The following is a 14,452-nucleotide window of genomic DNA, read 5'->3' on the forward strand; positions in this document are numbered from 1 at the left end:
ATGTGTTTTATGAAGTTTGTTTTCATCTATCTGTGGCATAATGGTGAATCTTGGCAGCCAGATAGTAATTGTGGAGATTGATTGCTCTCAGCGTTAAGCATCTCACATCTCTGAGTTTATGTCAACACAAGCCTTCTTCCAGCAGCAGCATCTGGCTCATTGGCAAGATCTGTGGACAGTTGTTCTGATTGCTCTGGAGAAGCCTCTGCTTGTCATGTGGATGCTGCCTTGGCTGTACTGCTTTGTTATTCTAGCTGGTCCCATTTTCATTTTATTTATTTTTTGGCTTACCTCTGATTGCTGCTGAATAGCTCCTGAGACTGCGTTCTTGAACAAATCTTGCCTAACATCTTCGTGCAGGGACTTCCATGAGAAGCTGATGTAAATTTATTTCACTGAGTGTTTGCTGATTGAAACTGGAGCAGTAACATCCCAATCTGTGCCTTCTGAGCTGGTTTTCCCTGTGAATCACAGCATCAGCCTTGTGAAGTAAAACACACATTTTTAAGCATATCCTGCATAATGGATTGCTCTGAGACTAGAGCTGCAGGAGTAAATCAAAGGTTACCAGTACACAGCCACTGTTTGGGATGGTGCTGTCTCACAAACTGGGAGTCCTGGAGTCAACCACAAGGATTTCTCAAGTTGATCATATGGAATAAAGATCCTGGCCTCACTGATATAAGCTAGCACAACAGCAAAGAACAGCGTGTGTCAGCTTGGGATTTACATCACCTCAAGTGCTGTTGCTGTCTGCTTGATTGTATATTTTATTCATAGCACTTCAAAAATACGATTTGTTCAGAAGCACTGTGGCTTTGAAAGACCTGTGGATCGAAGTAAAAGTGAATGTTTCTTAAATGCCTAAAGTCCCAATTTTCATTAAATAGGCCTGTTGGGGTCATTGCATCTCGTGGCTGAAATTAGCAAGGCTCTGATGTGTAGGAGGCCAGAAGAGATGGTTATCTTCAATGGCCTCAAGCTCTAAGGATCTGTAGGACTGTTTTGGCACTGTCCACAATTAGAGTTGTTTGACTAGCTGTCAGACTTTATAAGGATGTTGGCAAGGCATGATTACACACAATTTTCTGGTTTTAAATGTGTATTTACATCTGTAATAATAATAATAAATCACCTTGGGTAACATGTATGGTGTTTTTCCAGTGATTTGCTTCAAGTTTGATACAACGCTATCTGTTGCCACAAAACTTCATTTTCAAACGAAGGGGGGATGTTTGCACATTAATTTAACTCTTCTCCCAGCAACTCCATGCATTTCGTGGATGCTTTATGATAAATGGAGAAGTGGGTTGATGAAAGTCTTCACTGTTGATTGGAAGTCAGGAATGGGGATGCATGAACTTAGAGGGAAATACTGACTTTGTATTCAGTATGAATGTTACTGTGGCTATTCATAGGGCCTAGGTCTTGCTTTGGGGCTGTAATTTCTCTTCTATAGTTCTTCTCTGTACTTGGCCTTTTCCAACAGGTGATGCGAAAGCTTGTCTTTCAAGGTCTGAGAACAGAAATTAAACTAAAAACATCCTCTTATGTAGTACTAACAAGTGAATGGAAGTATAAATGTATCCTGTGATGTTAAGCATTGTCTAGGCTTGTGGAATTTCTATAGAAGTGACATTAGATACCATAAATGTTTAAGAGCTCTGTAAGTGTGAGTGGTAGGGTGAGCTACAGCCTTTCATCTCTTTCTTGCTGGTTTTAATAGGATCTGGCTTGAAGGGTGTTGAAAGTTGTTGCCAGGTGTCTGATTGCTTCTGTGTCTCAGAACATAAGGCTTTTTTTTTTTTTTTTTTTTTTTTTTTTTTTTTGGTGAGGAGCTTGAAAGAGTTTGTAGAGGTCTACATCTATGTGTGTTATAGCTCGCTCTGCCCACGTATTTACTATGTTCATATCCTGTGTTGTAACAGAGCTTATAAACCATACCAACGTGGTTTTCAAGATGCCCTGAGCACAGGCAGAGTGCTTTTTTTTTTTTTTTTTGGTCTGCCTGTGGACATGGCTGTTGTTGATCTGTGTTTGCAGTAAAGAGACCTTGGACAAAGGGAGTTAGTCCGCTTTGATTTCACGTTATATGGATGGAAAGAGGTTGTACAATGTGCAGGTTTTGCAGGACTTCCCAGCCTTACTGCCATAAGGATTACAGGTGGACATTAATCACAGCACTGTTTTCCTGCTCACATCATTTGCTGGCTGACAGGGGAGAGCAGTTTAAAAAAGTCAATTTCTCACTTGTCATTTAGGTTGCCAGGAAAATGTACAGTGCCTTTCAGTGGTCCTGTTAGGTGTTTTAAGGTACAGGGCTGAATATGTGCTTGTTCACAGTTACAGTATAGCCCATATAAGTCTTACATTAGAAAATAAGTTGTTCTGTGGACAAAAATTATCTGATAATGTTCTGGTAAGAGGTGCTGGAGAACAGTAGGATCAACAAAATGAGCAACAACTGTGTCTTACTACTATCCATTTTACTGCATTTATTTTACATAGTATTTTGGTGTGACACTGCTACAGGCTCATGTTCCAAAATGTTGTGTTAAGTGCTGAACTTGTCATCTAAATAAACTATTGAAATGGGAGAACCATGTAAATACAGCATAGCTGTGGAACACACTAGTTAAGCAGAATGGAATCAGTTACTTCTGTGCATTAGCCTCTTAACTGAAACCAAACAAGAACCACGAATCGTGGTTCTCTCCAAGTCCAGAGATGTGAGAGGCACCAGGGTGCTGCTTTCCAGCAGACCTGATGGCAAGTTTGTGAAATTAGTTGCTGAAGTTCTTTGCTAAAAGGTGTATGAAATAAATGTGAAGCACCACCTACCTCCCCAATCTATTCACCCCACAGCAGCTCTTCTACACGTGCCACCAAATAAGTAAAGGAGCAAGAGCAGACTCATCAGAGCAGTTTGTGGCCTGGTTGAAGCTGAGGAATTGGAGGTGCACTTAGTTGCTAATTTTCTCTGCTTGGAAGCTCCTTTTCTTTTGTTTTTCTTAAGTCTGAACCAGAGGAAAAATGGAAAATTCTAACACACTACAAAGTTGCTTAAACTCAGATGTAAAGTCAATTTTTTTTCAGCCAACAAGTCAGTTTTTGGCAAAACAATTTAACTGAAGCACTTTAATGAAGATAAAGAATAAGTGTAATCCACTTTATTTCCGGAGACAGACTGCATGATGTGCTAACTGTGCACTGTGTGCAGTAATTTGTAGCTTTCAGGAGGAATACACAGTGGGCAGCCCTTCCATTCCGTAAGCTAAATCGTTTCTTTACGGTCCTCAAGTATTCATTTACCAAACAAATAATTGATAAAATGAGCAAGTGAAAGAGATGCTAAGAGGGTGTGATCCAATGCCAAGCACTGGTTTTCATAGTTGATTTTAAATCTACTTTATGCTAATGATGCTCATTTGGAAGATGTGTCCACTCCCTAACTTCTGCTGCTGAACGTGCTTTTAATTGGGTTCAGATGGTTGGACTGCAACAGTTGTAGGGTTCGTATGCAGATGTCCTGAGTGCTCCAAGCATTTTTTTTCTCTCTTCAGTTTTTCAAAGCCAGGGTTGTGGCCACTGAGGCTGGAGTCCAGGCGTTCCTAAAACCCCCCCTGAAGGTTTGCCTGATGCAAATGGGCACGCTTCTCCTGAGATAAATGTCGTTACAATCATTTAAATGTGCTGAAGTTCTCATCTAGAGCGTTCTCCTCTCCCAGTCCATTGGGCTGTGTGGGCTGGGTTGCTGGTCTCTGGCCAGATCACTGGAGAAGTCTGTCTCACAAGGCTTGCCCTTGTGATCTGATTCTGAAAATATGAGCTGTTGCCTGAATAAATGAGATAGTGCAAACAGTGCCTTTTGTTTTGAGTAAAATGATACCAAAGGATCACGTTTCTGAGGCATTCTGACAACAGGGCATGTTTCCTTTGTGGTGAGTGCTGCTCGGATTTTCAGAGGTCCTGGAATTCAGAGGTACTGTATGATTGGAGTGGCCTGATTGAACTCAAACCACATGTAGGGTAGATAGTGGCAAAGGACATCAGTTTCCAGAATGGGCATTCTAACATTTTTCATAAACATGTAGTTTTGCTCTTCGTTTTTCCTTTTAAAGAGAAAAGAAGTTTTGACTTTTTATATAAGCAGCTTACCCTTCAGTTTCGAAAAATGAAATATGATGGAAAAACTATGATTATTTTTTTAAGCTCTTAAATATTCTCTAAATGTGTTTCTGTGAAAGTAATAGTGAAAACAGAGATGTTTTAAGGACACCAAAGTGCAGCGTGGTGATGGGATGTGCAACTATTTCCTCAAACACTTGGTGCTGTGCAAAATGACAATAATGAAGGTTAAAAAAAAAAAAAGTAAAGGGGAAAGAAGAACACAATGGATGTTAGAATACAGTGTTATCATGTGAACAAAATCGGTTCTGAATTTGCATTGTGAAGTTACAGTAAGCCACAGACCCGAGAGGGAAAATTAAAGGATTACTTAAAACCAACAATAAACATGCAAATTAAAACACATCATTTTTAAATGAAGTCATAGACTGTTAAAAATAAGCACAAAATTACATACTGGTTTGAATGTGTAGTTTATAGAACGTGTGGAATGTTAAAATTGAATCAAATTAAGAAAAACATTTTCCAAAGGCAAATAAAATATCTGTTTAATTAGATTGTAAAGAAAGGAGATTAAAAGTAATATTTTGTAATACGGTAATTACTATTTTTCAGAAGTAGTCAGGTTTCTGTGCGTTGATCTAAATTTAAGTATGATAGCAGATCTCTTTGGGATCTTTTGTTTTGTGTGTGTCTCTAATTGTTTTAAATCATGAGTGCTACCTTTATTTTGTTTCCTTTGCACTGAACGCAATGCATGGCTGTTTGCTCCCATACTGTACTGGCTCACAAACACACAAATCTCAGAGATCAGCTCACACTCTCTGGTTCTGGGAGGTTAAAAGCCAAATCATTGCAGGGAACTGCACAGAAGATAACAGGAAAGGCCCCTGAAACCATTGGGAGCTGGGTTGAGGTGCTGATGGGAGTCTGAGATGTAAATAAACCAGATTGCTCTCATTTCCTCTTTCCACTGTATTATGCATTCCAATAGCACTATTCATCTTTATGACAGACACCTATTGCTTTAACTTTACTGCGGGCCACTGAAGTACATTAAAGTGGGCAGGAAATGGAAATAAATAGAGATCAGTGGAGGCTTCAGAATAACTAAACACGCTGCAGCCATTTTTAGTGTGGGGTCATGTGTTTTTTTAGCACTTTGTAGCATATTGCCTGACCTTTGTTATGAAGATGTTTGAAAGAGATGCAGTATACTTATAAAGTAAGAAATAAAATGTGCTCTGATACATGTATTTTCCCCCAAACTCTTTGGGTTGCCAAAGATGAAAATAAATTGGGTTGAGACTCAGCTGGCCAGAGTCAATAGTGGATATGTCTGTGTGCTCTGCCTCAGGTTGGAGTTAGAAGCAAAATAATGGGACTGGAGATTGGAAGAAGTCTTGGTGATGGACAGCATAGGGCAAGGACCGCAATCCATTCGCTTAAATTAATCTGCTTAAAGGTAGTGAGGCATTCAGGTAGAGAGATGAAATGGAATTTGGCCTTAAAATACATCTGTTTCTTAATTCATGTGTGTTTTGCTTTGGAAACATTGATTGCTGTCCTGCTTAGTTCAGAGGGCTAGCTGCTTCCACAGACAGCTAAGTTACACTGCAAGTTCCACATCCCCCTGGAAGAAGGGATTTGCTGTGAATTCCCATCTTGCAAAAGCTTTGTGTGTTTATTTTTCCTTGATTGTTTACACTCTGATAAAACATAGGTCAGTAACCAAATGATCTTGCAGCGTGGCTTACTTGAAGAATTAGAGCTTGTATTTTCAGTCCCTTGAGATAATTAGCCATGTGGAAACTTTTTAAAAACAAAAAGCTATCAGCATGTTTTTTAGTTTGATTACATTGAATGGTATCTGTAGCATGTTCTTTTTTCCTTCCTTTTTTTTTTTTTTCTTTCTATCAATGATTATGCAGTGGATAGCAAACCTCAACCTTCAACATATTTGTCAATATAGAGCATGTTAGTGGATATTCCACAATGTCATGTAAGATAAAAACTAATTTGTAAGCAGCATAGCAGAAATTGGCAAAGACAATTAAGACAAAAAATCATTATCATTGATCCATTTGCACTGGGAAAGCACATTTCATTCTCCCAAAGCATCTTTTAAAAATGTGGTTTGCCTTGTCTGTGTTTAAGGATGTTTTTCAGTGTACCATTCAATGCTTCTTTCTTTTCTTGATTATCTTTATATCAAGATTTCATTTAATTCTGAATACTGCTGCAGGTAAACTTGCATTGCAGAAAGTAGCAGCAGGCAGAATTACAGGTAATTACAGAGAGTGGTTGTTGGCAATTTGACTTTTCATCATTTGTTCGTCATCGTTTGTTCGCACTCTCTGGATAGTTCCTCACTGCAAGGATTAGGTTACAGATGGGTGGGTATTACTTCAGTGACTTCTTAAGTGAGAATCCAGATGCTTTTCTACATCCTCTCCTATTGCTTAGTTTGGGAGTTAGAAGTCAGTGGCTGCAGGTAAGATTTAAAGTCTGTATACTTGTTTCTCTTTTGCAAAGCTTTCTATCACTCTTTGTTGGCAAAATTTAAACGCAGTCTTTAAATACTTCGGAATTTACTGATAAATTGCAGATTACAGTAAAATTTCCAGAGAATTTGAGTTTTTGTTTTTAAGTGCATGTCACTCAGGCTTCAAAGAGCTGAGCTCCAGCAAGGTCATTTGATGTTGCATGCTTTTGAAAATCTGCATGTTATTTTTGTGCCTAAGCTGTAGTGGATTATCAGTCTTTTTCCGTGTCTTTGGACACATCACAGTTGCTTTGAGTATGTTTGTAGTTTCAAGGATTGTGGTCTCAGGCTGTAGTAATTTACAGTTGTGAGATGCTGACCTTTCTTTGTGCCCCACATGCTTTGGTGTTAGTTGCGTTGCTGGAAGCCTGCTTGGTGTGTGATGGATTTCACAGGGAGGAACTGCAGCAGTTAAGTTTCACATCAGAGAGGGTTGCGTGAATTAAAATTACTGTTTTTATTTTTCCTTCTGTTACAAATTACTGCATATGCTTTCAGATCTGAGTGTGTTTTCTGTACTCACTCTCTACATTCAGAGACAAAGCGTGAAGGCAAACTCCAGGCTAAATGCAACAGTATTGAACTATGTGGGTATTTTCTATTATTTCTAGCTTGAACACAGTCCTGATTTTCTATGTTTATTGTCTTCCTTGGTTCAGCTAGGAAGCACTTTCAAACCAGGTGTGCATGCTCATCCTTGGGGCAAGTTGCACATGTATGATTAAGACTCCCAGGAGCTTGTAAGGTCACTTGTGTCTGTAACAGCCACTTGCTGGAAAACACTGACAAATTCAGGTGTTTCAGAAAACTTTTGCTCACACAGTTATGTCTAATTATCACACTGGGGGCTTGCTGGGCACCCGAGTGCAGTGGTCTGTAGCAGAACCATTTATTTTGTTCATCTAGCAGTCTGGAGCATTTGGAACTCTAAAATTTGGAAGCAGAAGTTAACAGGGTGAGTCAATTTTGTAGCACAGCAGACAGAAGTGGATTTGGAGCACTGTTTGGGTGGGTTTGTAGATTGTGTGCTTGAGTATTGTGTCAGTACCCCCAGCTTGCACGCCTGCTTTGTCTGTTCCCCTCCCTGCCGGCAGAGCTGTGATGAGGATGACTTTAACTGCTCCCCATCTGTGCCTGTAACACATTTGGTCACTCTGCTTTATTTTCTTCCTCTGTAAAACATGAGAAGGCAACTTCCACCCAGACTCGTTAGGTCGCATGCTGCTGAAACAGGGGCTCCCCAGGTCCAGGCGTTGTCACCAGGTAGTAAAACCTCTTTATTGGGACTGACTTAACTTTTAAGTTCCGCTTAATGTTTTTAACAGTAACTTGCATTTCCTCTGCCCTTCACGCCCAATCATTAGCCAGGTGTTTTTGTCACAGGGAGTGGAAAAATAAAAGTAATCTAAGCTCACAGCTGGGCCCTCTGAGAGGGAGCTGGAGGAGGGAGGGATGACTACCAACATCAGTAGGGAAAGGGCTACAATGCTGTAAGGGCCTGGCAGTTGGAAATGAGATGGCCTTTTATAGAAATTGGAAGGGGTCTTTTTTTTTTTTTTTTTTTTGCCATAAAGTGTGCTTATATAGTTTGTTTTCAGGTTGAACATTAGGAAAAATTTCTTCTGAGGAAGAGGCATTGGCACAGGCTGCCCAAGGTGGAGTCAGCATCCCTGGAGGTGTTCAAGAAATGGGGAGATGTGGCACTGACTGACATGGTCAGTGTGCAATATTAGTGTTAGATGGACAGTTGGACTAGATGATTTTAGAGGATGTTTTCCAGCCTTAATGATTCTATGATTCTGTGTTTTGTATAATCTAAATAGATCTATTTCCTCCCCTTTTTAATATGCCATCCACTTAGTTTCCTTGTAACTGCAGTACTGCCTGACTCTGCTCTGCCTTGCGCTGTGAACTCTGTTTATGGAGCTGGAACTGGGGGCTCATTAATTTTCTTTACATCAAAAGAAAGTTGTTTCTTTCAAATGAGAAGCCTGCTTCACCGAGTGATTTGCTTTAATTGCTTATTTGAAACTTTTGACATTTGATAGCAATGTAAGCATTGCCAGATGAGGCCCAGGTCAGCAGGAGACACAGGTACTTCACAGGGTCCTCAAGATTGGAAAAGGCCTCCAAGATCATCTAGACCAACCTACCACCAATTTCCCCACTAAACCATGTCCCTTAGTACATCATCTAAATGTTTCGTGACTCAACCACCTCCCTGGGCATCCAATTCCTGCATCTGATCCCTCTTTTGGGGGAGAAACTTTTCTTAATATCCAACCTGAACCTCCCCCACTTGTGGCCATTCCTTCTAGTTCTATTGCTAGTTAGAGTTTCCTTGAGTGCCAGGCCGCGACCTGGTGGCATGGAACTGAGCAGCGGTGTTTTTGGGGGGCTGTGCAATCAGTGCTGGGTTGTTGACTGCGAGAGTGTGCTCAGAGGGCTCTCATTTGGAGGAGTTTCTGCAAAGTGTGGGCTGTTTGTTTTTCTTGTGAGGTGTAAGGCATGGTCTTTGGCTTGCCTGAAGCATAACGGTGCCTGCAGGGCTGTGTTGTGATAACTTCCAGTCTAACCAACTGCACCTTTCTGCCAAAGTGCCACCGGCTTAGAAAAAAAGTTTCTGAAATATATATATATATTTTTTCCTAATATTTGTTAATTTAGCGGTTTTGACTTCTGGGAGACTTGAAGGGAAAGAATTTTCTTGCTCAGGAGGGTAGACGAATGGAGCAACTTCAAAAGCGTTTTAAGCCTCAATAAAGAGAAAAGAGGCAAAGATGAAATACTGTCTTTGACTTGAGTTTGTAAATTCACTCGCTAGTGTGAATACAATGTATTGTTCAGTCAACAGCAGGAGCGGCTTCCCTTAGCCTGAGAGGTATTTTTTCCAGTAAATAAACAATAATTTAAATTACTGTGGAAAAAGTAACTTTTGTTAATGGTTTTTGGCTGTGGAGCGATGTGATGCTATACACAATGGTTTATATTAACACAATGCTGCATTTTATGAGATCAAAAACTACTGCAGGAGCAATCCAGCAGCTAAAAACAAGCTAGGTTCCCTGCTGCTGGTGGAGAAGTTGGGCAGTGTTTGAGGATTTTATAAATTCAGAGCAAAGGGAAATGGCACAGTTGAAAGAGAATAATGAGCAAAGCCAAAGTACCAGTCCCTAGACTTCTTAAGAGTTTTATTGATGTGTGTTGTAATTAAAACCAGAATGAGTTAGTTTTCTAATAGGGCATTCATTTCCTAGAGAGCAATTGCAATTTGGCATCAAGTAATATGATTTTAAAAGGGGTACTGATCTAGGGATACCCCAGCGTATGCAGGGTAGCTGATGTACTAGCTTTGCACGCCCTCATTATGAACAAGCAAATTAAATATTTTCACTTAAAATAATTATACAAATAAACCTTTGGCTGTGATTTCATTAAAATTTTAATTGTTTAGAGAGCTGAAGGAGAGTGTGTGAAGTTGGGTCAGTTTTACTGCACAGCATTCATCTTGATAGCAGATTTACAGCAGGGCTGGATTTAATCTCCTGGCTGATCTTTACAGTAGCGTGCTGGGGATGGGAAGGCATTGGTGTGTTTCAGGAGATAGGTAACTCTGTCTCTGAACTGGAAACACAGAACAGGATTTTAAGATTTCTGGGCAGCCTTAAAATGAGCTAGCAAGGTGGAGGAGGGGAGCAAAGTAGGTGTTGCTTTTAAATCAGCTTCCTAGTGTGCACACTGTCGCACCTTCACACATGGCTGTAGTTTCAAATCTATTTCTCATCAAAGCAAGGGTAGTGTAAGGGAATATTGCTGCCATCTGGGTTGTGAAGATGAGAAATAACAGGCCTAGCTAGCAGAGGAGCCAGTTTTTGAGCACTACCATGTAAGCTGTTTTTATGCTACTTAGTTAGTCATTTCTGAGGCTGAGGACAGCAAAATGTTTACCAAGTCATGCACTAATTTTTTTAATAATCTGAAATTTTATTTTCCTGGTTTAAAGGTGGTGGTGGTATGCCTTTGAAATGCATTGCAATACCTGTAGGGTCAGCATCTCAACTAACATTGCTTCTGAGCATGAAAAACACAAGCACGTTGGATGTCTCCAAAGGAGAATTAATTAGAAAAATGAGTAGATCAAGTGCACCACAGCTCTATTGTTTAATTTGATGAAAATTTTCATGCTGGGTCTCATACAAATGAAGTCACTTACGGTTTATTAGTCAGCTATGACCTGAAAGTCTTTTGGGGTATTCAGGAAAAAAACAAAACAAAACAAAAAAAACCCCTGGTAAATACCAGTAGAGATTTAAAGTGTTTCCATGGGTGGAACTTTGTCTTTTTCTCTTTCTGTGTTTTGACTCAATGTGTTTTTTTTTTTTTTTTTTTTTTTTTTCTTTTTCTGCTTCCTCCCTCCTTCTCTAGGACCCACGATTATCAGCTTTAATTTTTGACAAGCTTCAAGTGCCTGACTATTTACAGAAAAACAGGAATGAAGGAGAGAGCAGATGCGAAACTTGTGCCACTCACTTGAACCAGCTGAAACAGGAAGCCATCCAGATGATGCACACCCTCAACCAAGCCAGCTACTCAGAAATGCCCGACCTCCCACCCGGTGCCACAGCAGTGACCAGCATGGTACCCAGGGTGGTCACAGTCTCTTCCCAGCGGGACCTGCCGCTGATTACTGGGCAGGTGGGCAGGCAACCTGGAAAATCACCAAATCTCTTCTCTGGGACAGAGAGGAAGAAGGGACTTGGATGGTCTCAAGGCACAGGCAGTTTTCCAAACTCCAGCGTTCAAGTCACAGTAGCTCCCAGTGGTCTCAGCGGTGCGCTGAGTTCAGTCACCATCCAAGCTCAGCAGTACCTCGAGGGCATGTGGAGTATCTCCAGGGTGAACAGCTTCCTGCCTCAGGCTTGTCTAGTAAGTCGTGATAACGCAGATGCACAACTTTTGTTTACGTGTGTGTGGATAAAGGAAAAAATGTGAGATGTATGTGTATTTATGTTAGAGAGGATCAGCTAATGGTATTCTAAGCCGTGTTTCAGGAACTGAATAGCTTAAAACAAGCTTTGAACGATGTTCTGTCAGATATCACAAGGAATTTGCTTTTTTATCTCAGATGGTGACATCCTTTCCTCAGATGTTTTTTGTGACTATTGTAGCTTTGTGGATGCAGGTGGTGTTATTTGGCTGTCAAATACCTGGTGACCTCTTCAGAAAACCATAAAAGGCGAGGTTGGTTACATAAAAAATTTTGGGGGCTTCATGGGACCTGTATCAAAGGTGAACTTGACCCTCAAGTTTAGTGCTGAACTTTAAGGCTGTTCAATTCAACAGGTGATGTTGATAGGCTGCGATGGGGAGAATTAATCTTCAAGTTAAGTGTGCTGCAAAACAGCTTGCTGTGCAGGAGGATGTTCAGAAGGTAGCCTCTGTGCCACACTTCTGTAAATACTGCTGCACTTCGATTCTAAGCATTAAAGTTGGTTTTAAACCATTCCTGTATGTGATATATATTATAAGAACTCTTGTGAGAAAGGAAAGATCTTAATAGAGGTGCACATCACATTGACAACCACTTTCATTAAACATTTGTGATCACCTATTGAATGCGCTGAGTACAAAATGATACACAGACTAAGATATAAGCCATTTTCCCTTGATAGTGAACAGAAGTCATGCTTTTTACTTAGGTATTGCAACAGATCTTTGAAGGCTAGGGATGCTGGTGCTAGACAGCTTTGAATGTAACATAATGCTCTACGTGCTGTTATATATGAACACTACCAAATATTACTTGGTAAGCATCAGATGGTTCAGCTCCGAGATATCAGTGATAAACATTTTAAGAATGCCATTGTATAATGTTACTTTTACAGGAAGGCTGCTGTATTTCCTTCCAGAAGAGTCTTCAGAGACATGATTCCTCCTTCCCATACTTTTCTCTCATGTGGAAATCTGTGAATGCTTGCATGTACCAATGTTTTGAGAGGCCCCCATTTGTATCTGGTGTATCTTTATTGATGTACTGATCTCTATGATATTGCCTTTAGAAAAAGGGACAAAAAACGTTCTGTTCAACTGTTATGAGGAACTGCTTCTGTGAGTCCTGTTCTCTAAAATGCTACTCTGTTCGGGATCGCTATGGCCAATGTTAAGGCATGTGGCATTGTAGTCTCCTTTTAATTCTGTGTATATCACAGAAATGTAGGAAAATGAGAAAGCTTTTGGCTTAAGAGGCTTACAGTCTGTGGAAGCACAAGTATTTCAGTTTCTCTACTCATTTCTTTCCTGCCCTTTTCATGTTTTAAATAATTTACTAACTGCCAGCTCCAAATTTCTTTCTGTTTAACCATGCTCACTGATAGATGTGGTTTCCCCTAACCACTGCATTACCCTACGATAAAAATGAGCTACCTCATTTAACCTCTGTGAAGTAAAACTGTGTGTAATGCAACAGATCTGAAGTGCAATCTAGAAATGTGCAAAAAAGCTCAATAGCCTGGAAAAGTGACCTTTAAATGAAAGGATAGACAGTGTTAGACTGAGTGCTGGAGGTTGCTTGGACGCGATCCAGTCATCTGCAAGAACAGTTTAGTTCTAGAAGCAGCTTTTGGAAAAAAGCTATCTTTTTTTCTTTTGATTTAAGCCCAACTCTGTTCTTCTCTGTCCACAATATCCTTTCTGTGTCTGAATTCTCCTATTGCCTTTTGTGTTATTAAGAGCCTTGTGTCTGATGAAGCTGTTTGGGTGGGAAAGGTGGGAAAGTGCCTGCCATTGCTTTTCCCCATAGGTTGGATATAAGGTTGGGGGGATTTCAGGAACTGGCTGATCTGGAGCAGCATTCTTGTCCAGTGCTTGTCTTACTTCATCCTATGAATTTGTCATGTTTGAGATGTCACAAGTTCTACTGACTGTCAGTTGTCAACCTCCTTTCCCATTAGGAAGGTTTTCTTGTCTTTTGAAATAAATAAGCAAAAATCAATCTCCACTGCTGCATATTAAACCCATTATTCCAGTTGCCTGTTAGTGTAGCTGGAGAAGAATTTATTCTGTTTTTTTTTCGTAGGTTTTTCTTTTCTATTTGAAGTTTGTTGTCATGTTTCCAATCTTTACCAGAAAATAAATCAGGCATTGAGCCTTTTCTTGTAATGTAATAATGTAGTAATGATTTCTAGACTTTTGATGACTCTTGTATCTCTCTCTAACTGACATCTTTTTGTCCCATGTCAGTCTAAATACAAGTGCTTTAGCAGGATATTGTCTTCTAGTTGAGGCGTCATTGAAATGAAGAGTTGAGTGGATAGTTCAAGTTTAGGTTACTTCCTCAGTTTCACCAGAATGAAAGCCAGTGTTGCAGCTGTGGAGCAAACCTTCAAATATGGAGCCCATGTTAAGATGTGAGCTGGTCTGGTTAGAGGAATTCTAGAGCAAGGAAAACAAATGCAGTGAAAAGGATAGCACTGAATTATTTATTACTTGTAACATGACTGCATCTTGGAGCCCTCATGATACTGCATAAATGAAGAAGAAAAGACAGCTCCTGCCCTGAGGACTTCACGCTCTTACTTGTGATGTTATTTTGACTACTCTGCAAATGCCCCTGATTCACTTGGAACCTGCAGTTTTCCCTTTTCCCTCCAGCCCCCCTCCATGGAGGGTTTTTCTTGCAACAGTGCTGCACTCCTTGCTAGGAAACTGTTTTCTAAGTGCTTTACATCTCAGTGATATAACTCAGTGCCACACTTGAAGTGAGCTTAATTCATTTTCTAA

General features: G+C 40.2%; 1 protein-coding gene across 1 annotated transcript in view; it reads left to right on the forward strand.

Moving 5' to 3' along the window:
- KIF26A (kinesin family member 26A) overlaps nt 1-14,452 on the forward strand; it is a 96,263-nt gene that overhangs the window by 19,574 nt on the left and 62,237 nt on the right. Inside the window, exon 3 of the mRNA XM_042813616.1 lies at nt 11,099-11,599. Within this exon, the coding sequence (XP_042669550.1) occupies nt 11,099-11,599 (501 nt within the window). The remainder of the gene's footprint in view (nt 1-11,098; nt 11,600-14,452) is intronic.

The sequence above is a fragment of the Centrocercus urophasianus genome, unplaced genomic scaffold (genome assembly GCF_019232065.1).
Source record: "Centrocercus urophasianus isolate 14NV4802_14NV808 unplaced genomic scaffold, USGS_Curo_1.0 seq_14, whole genome shotgun sequence".
In the NCBI taxonomy this organism is placed as follows: Eukaryota; Metazoa; Chordata; class Aves; order Galliformes; family Phasianidae; genus Centrocercus; species Centrocercus urophasianus.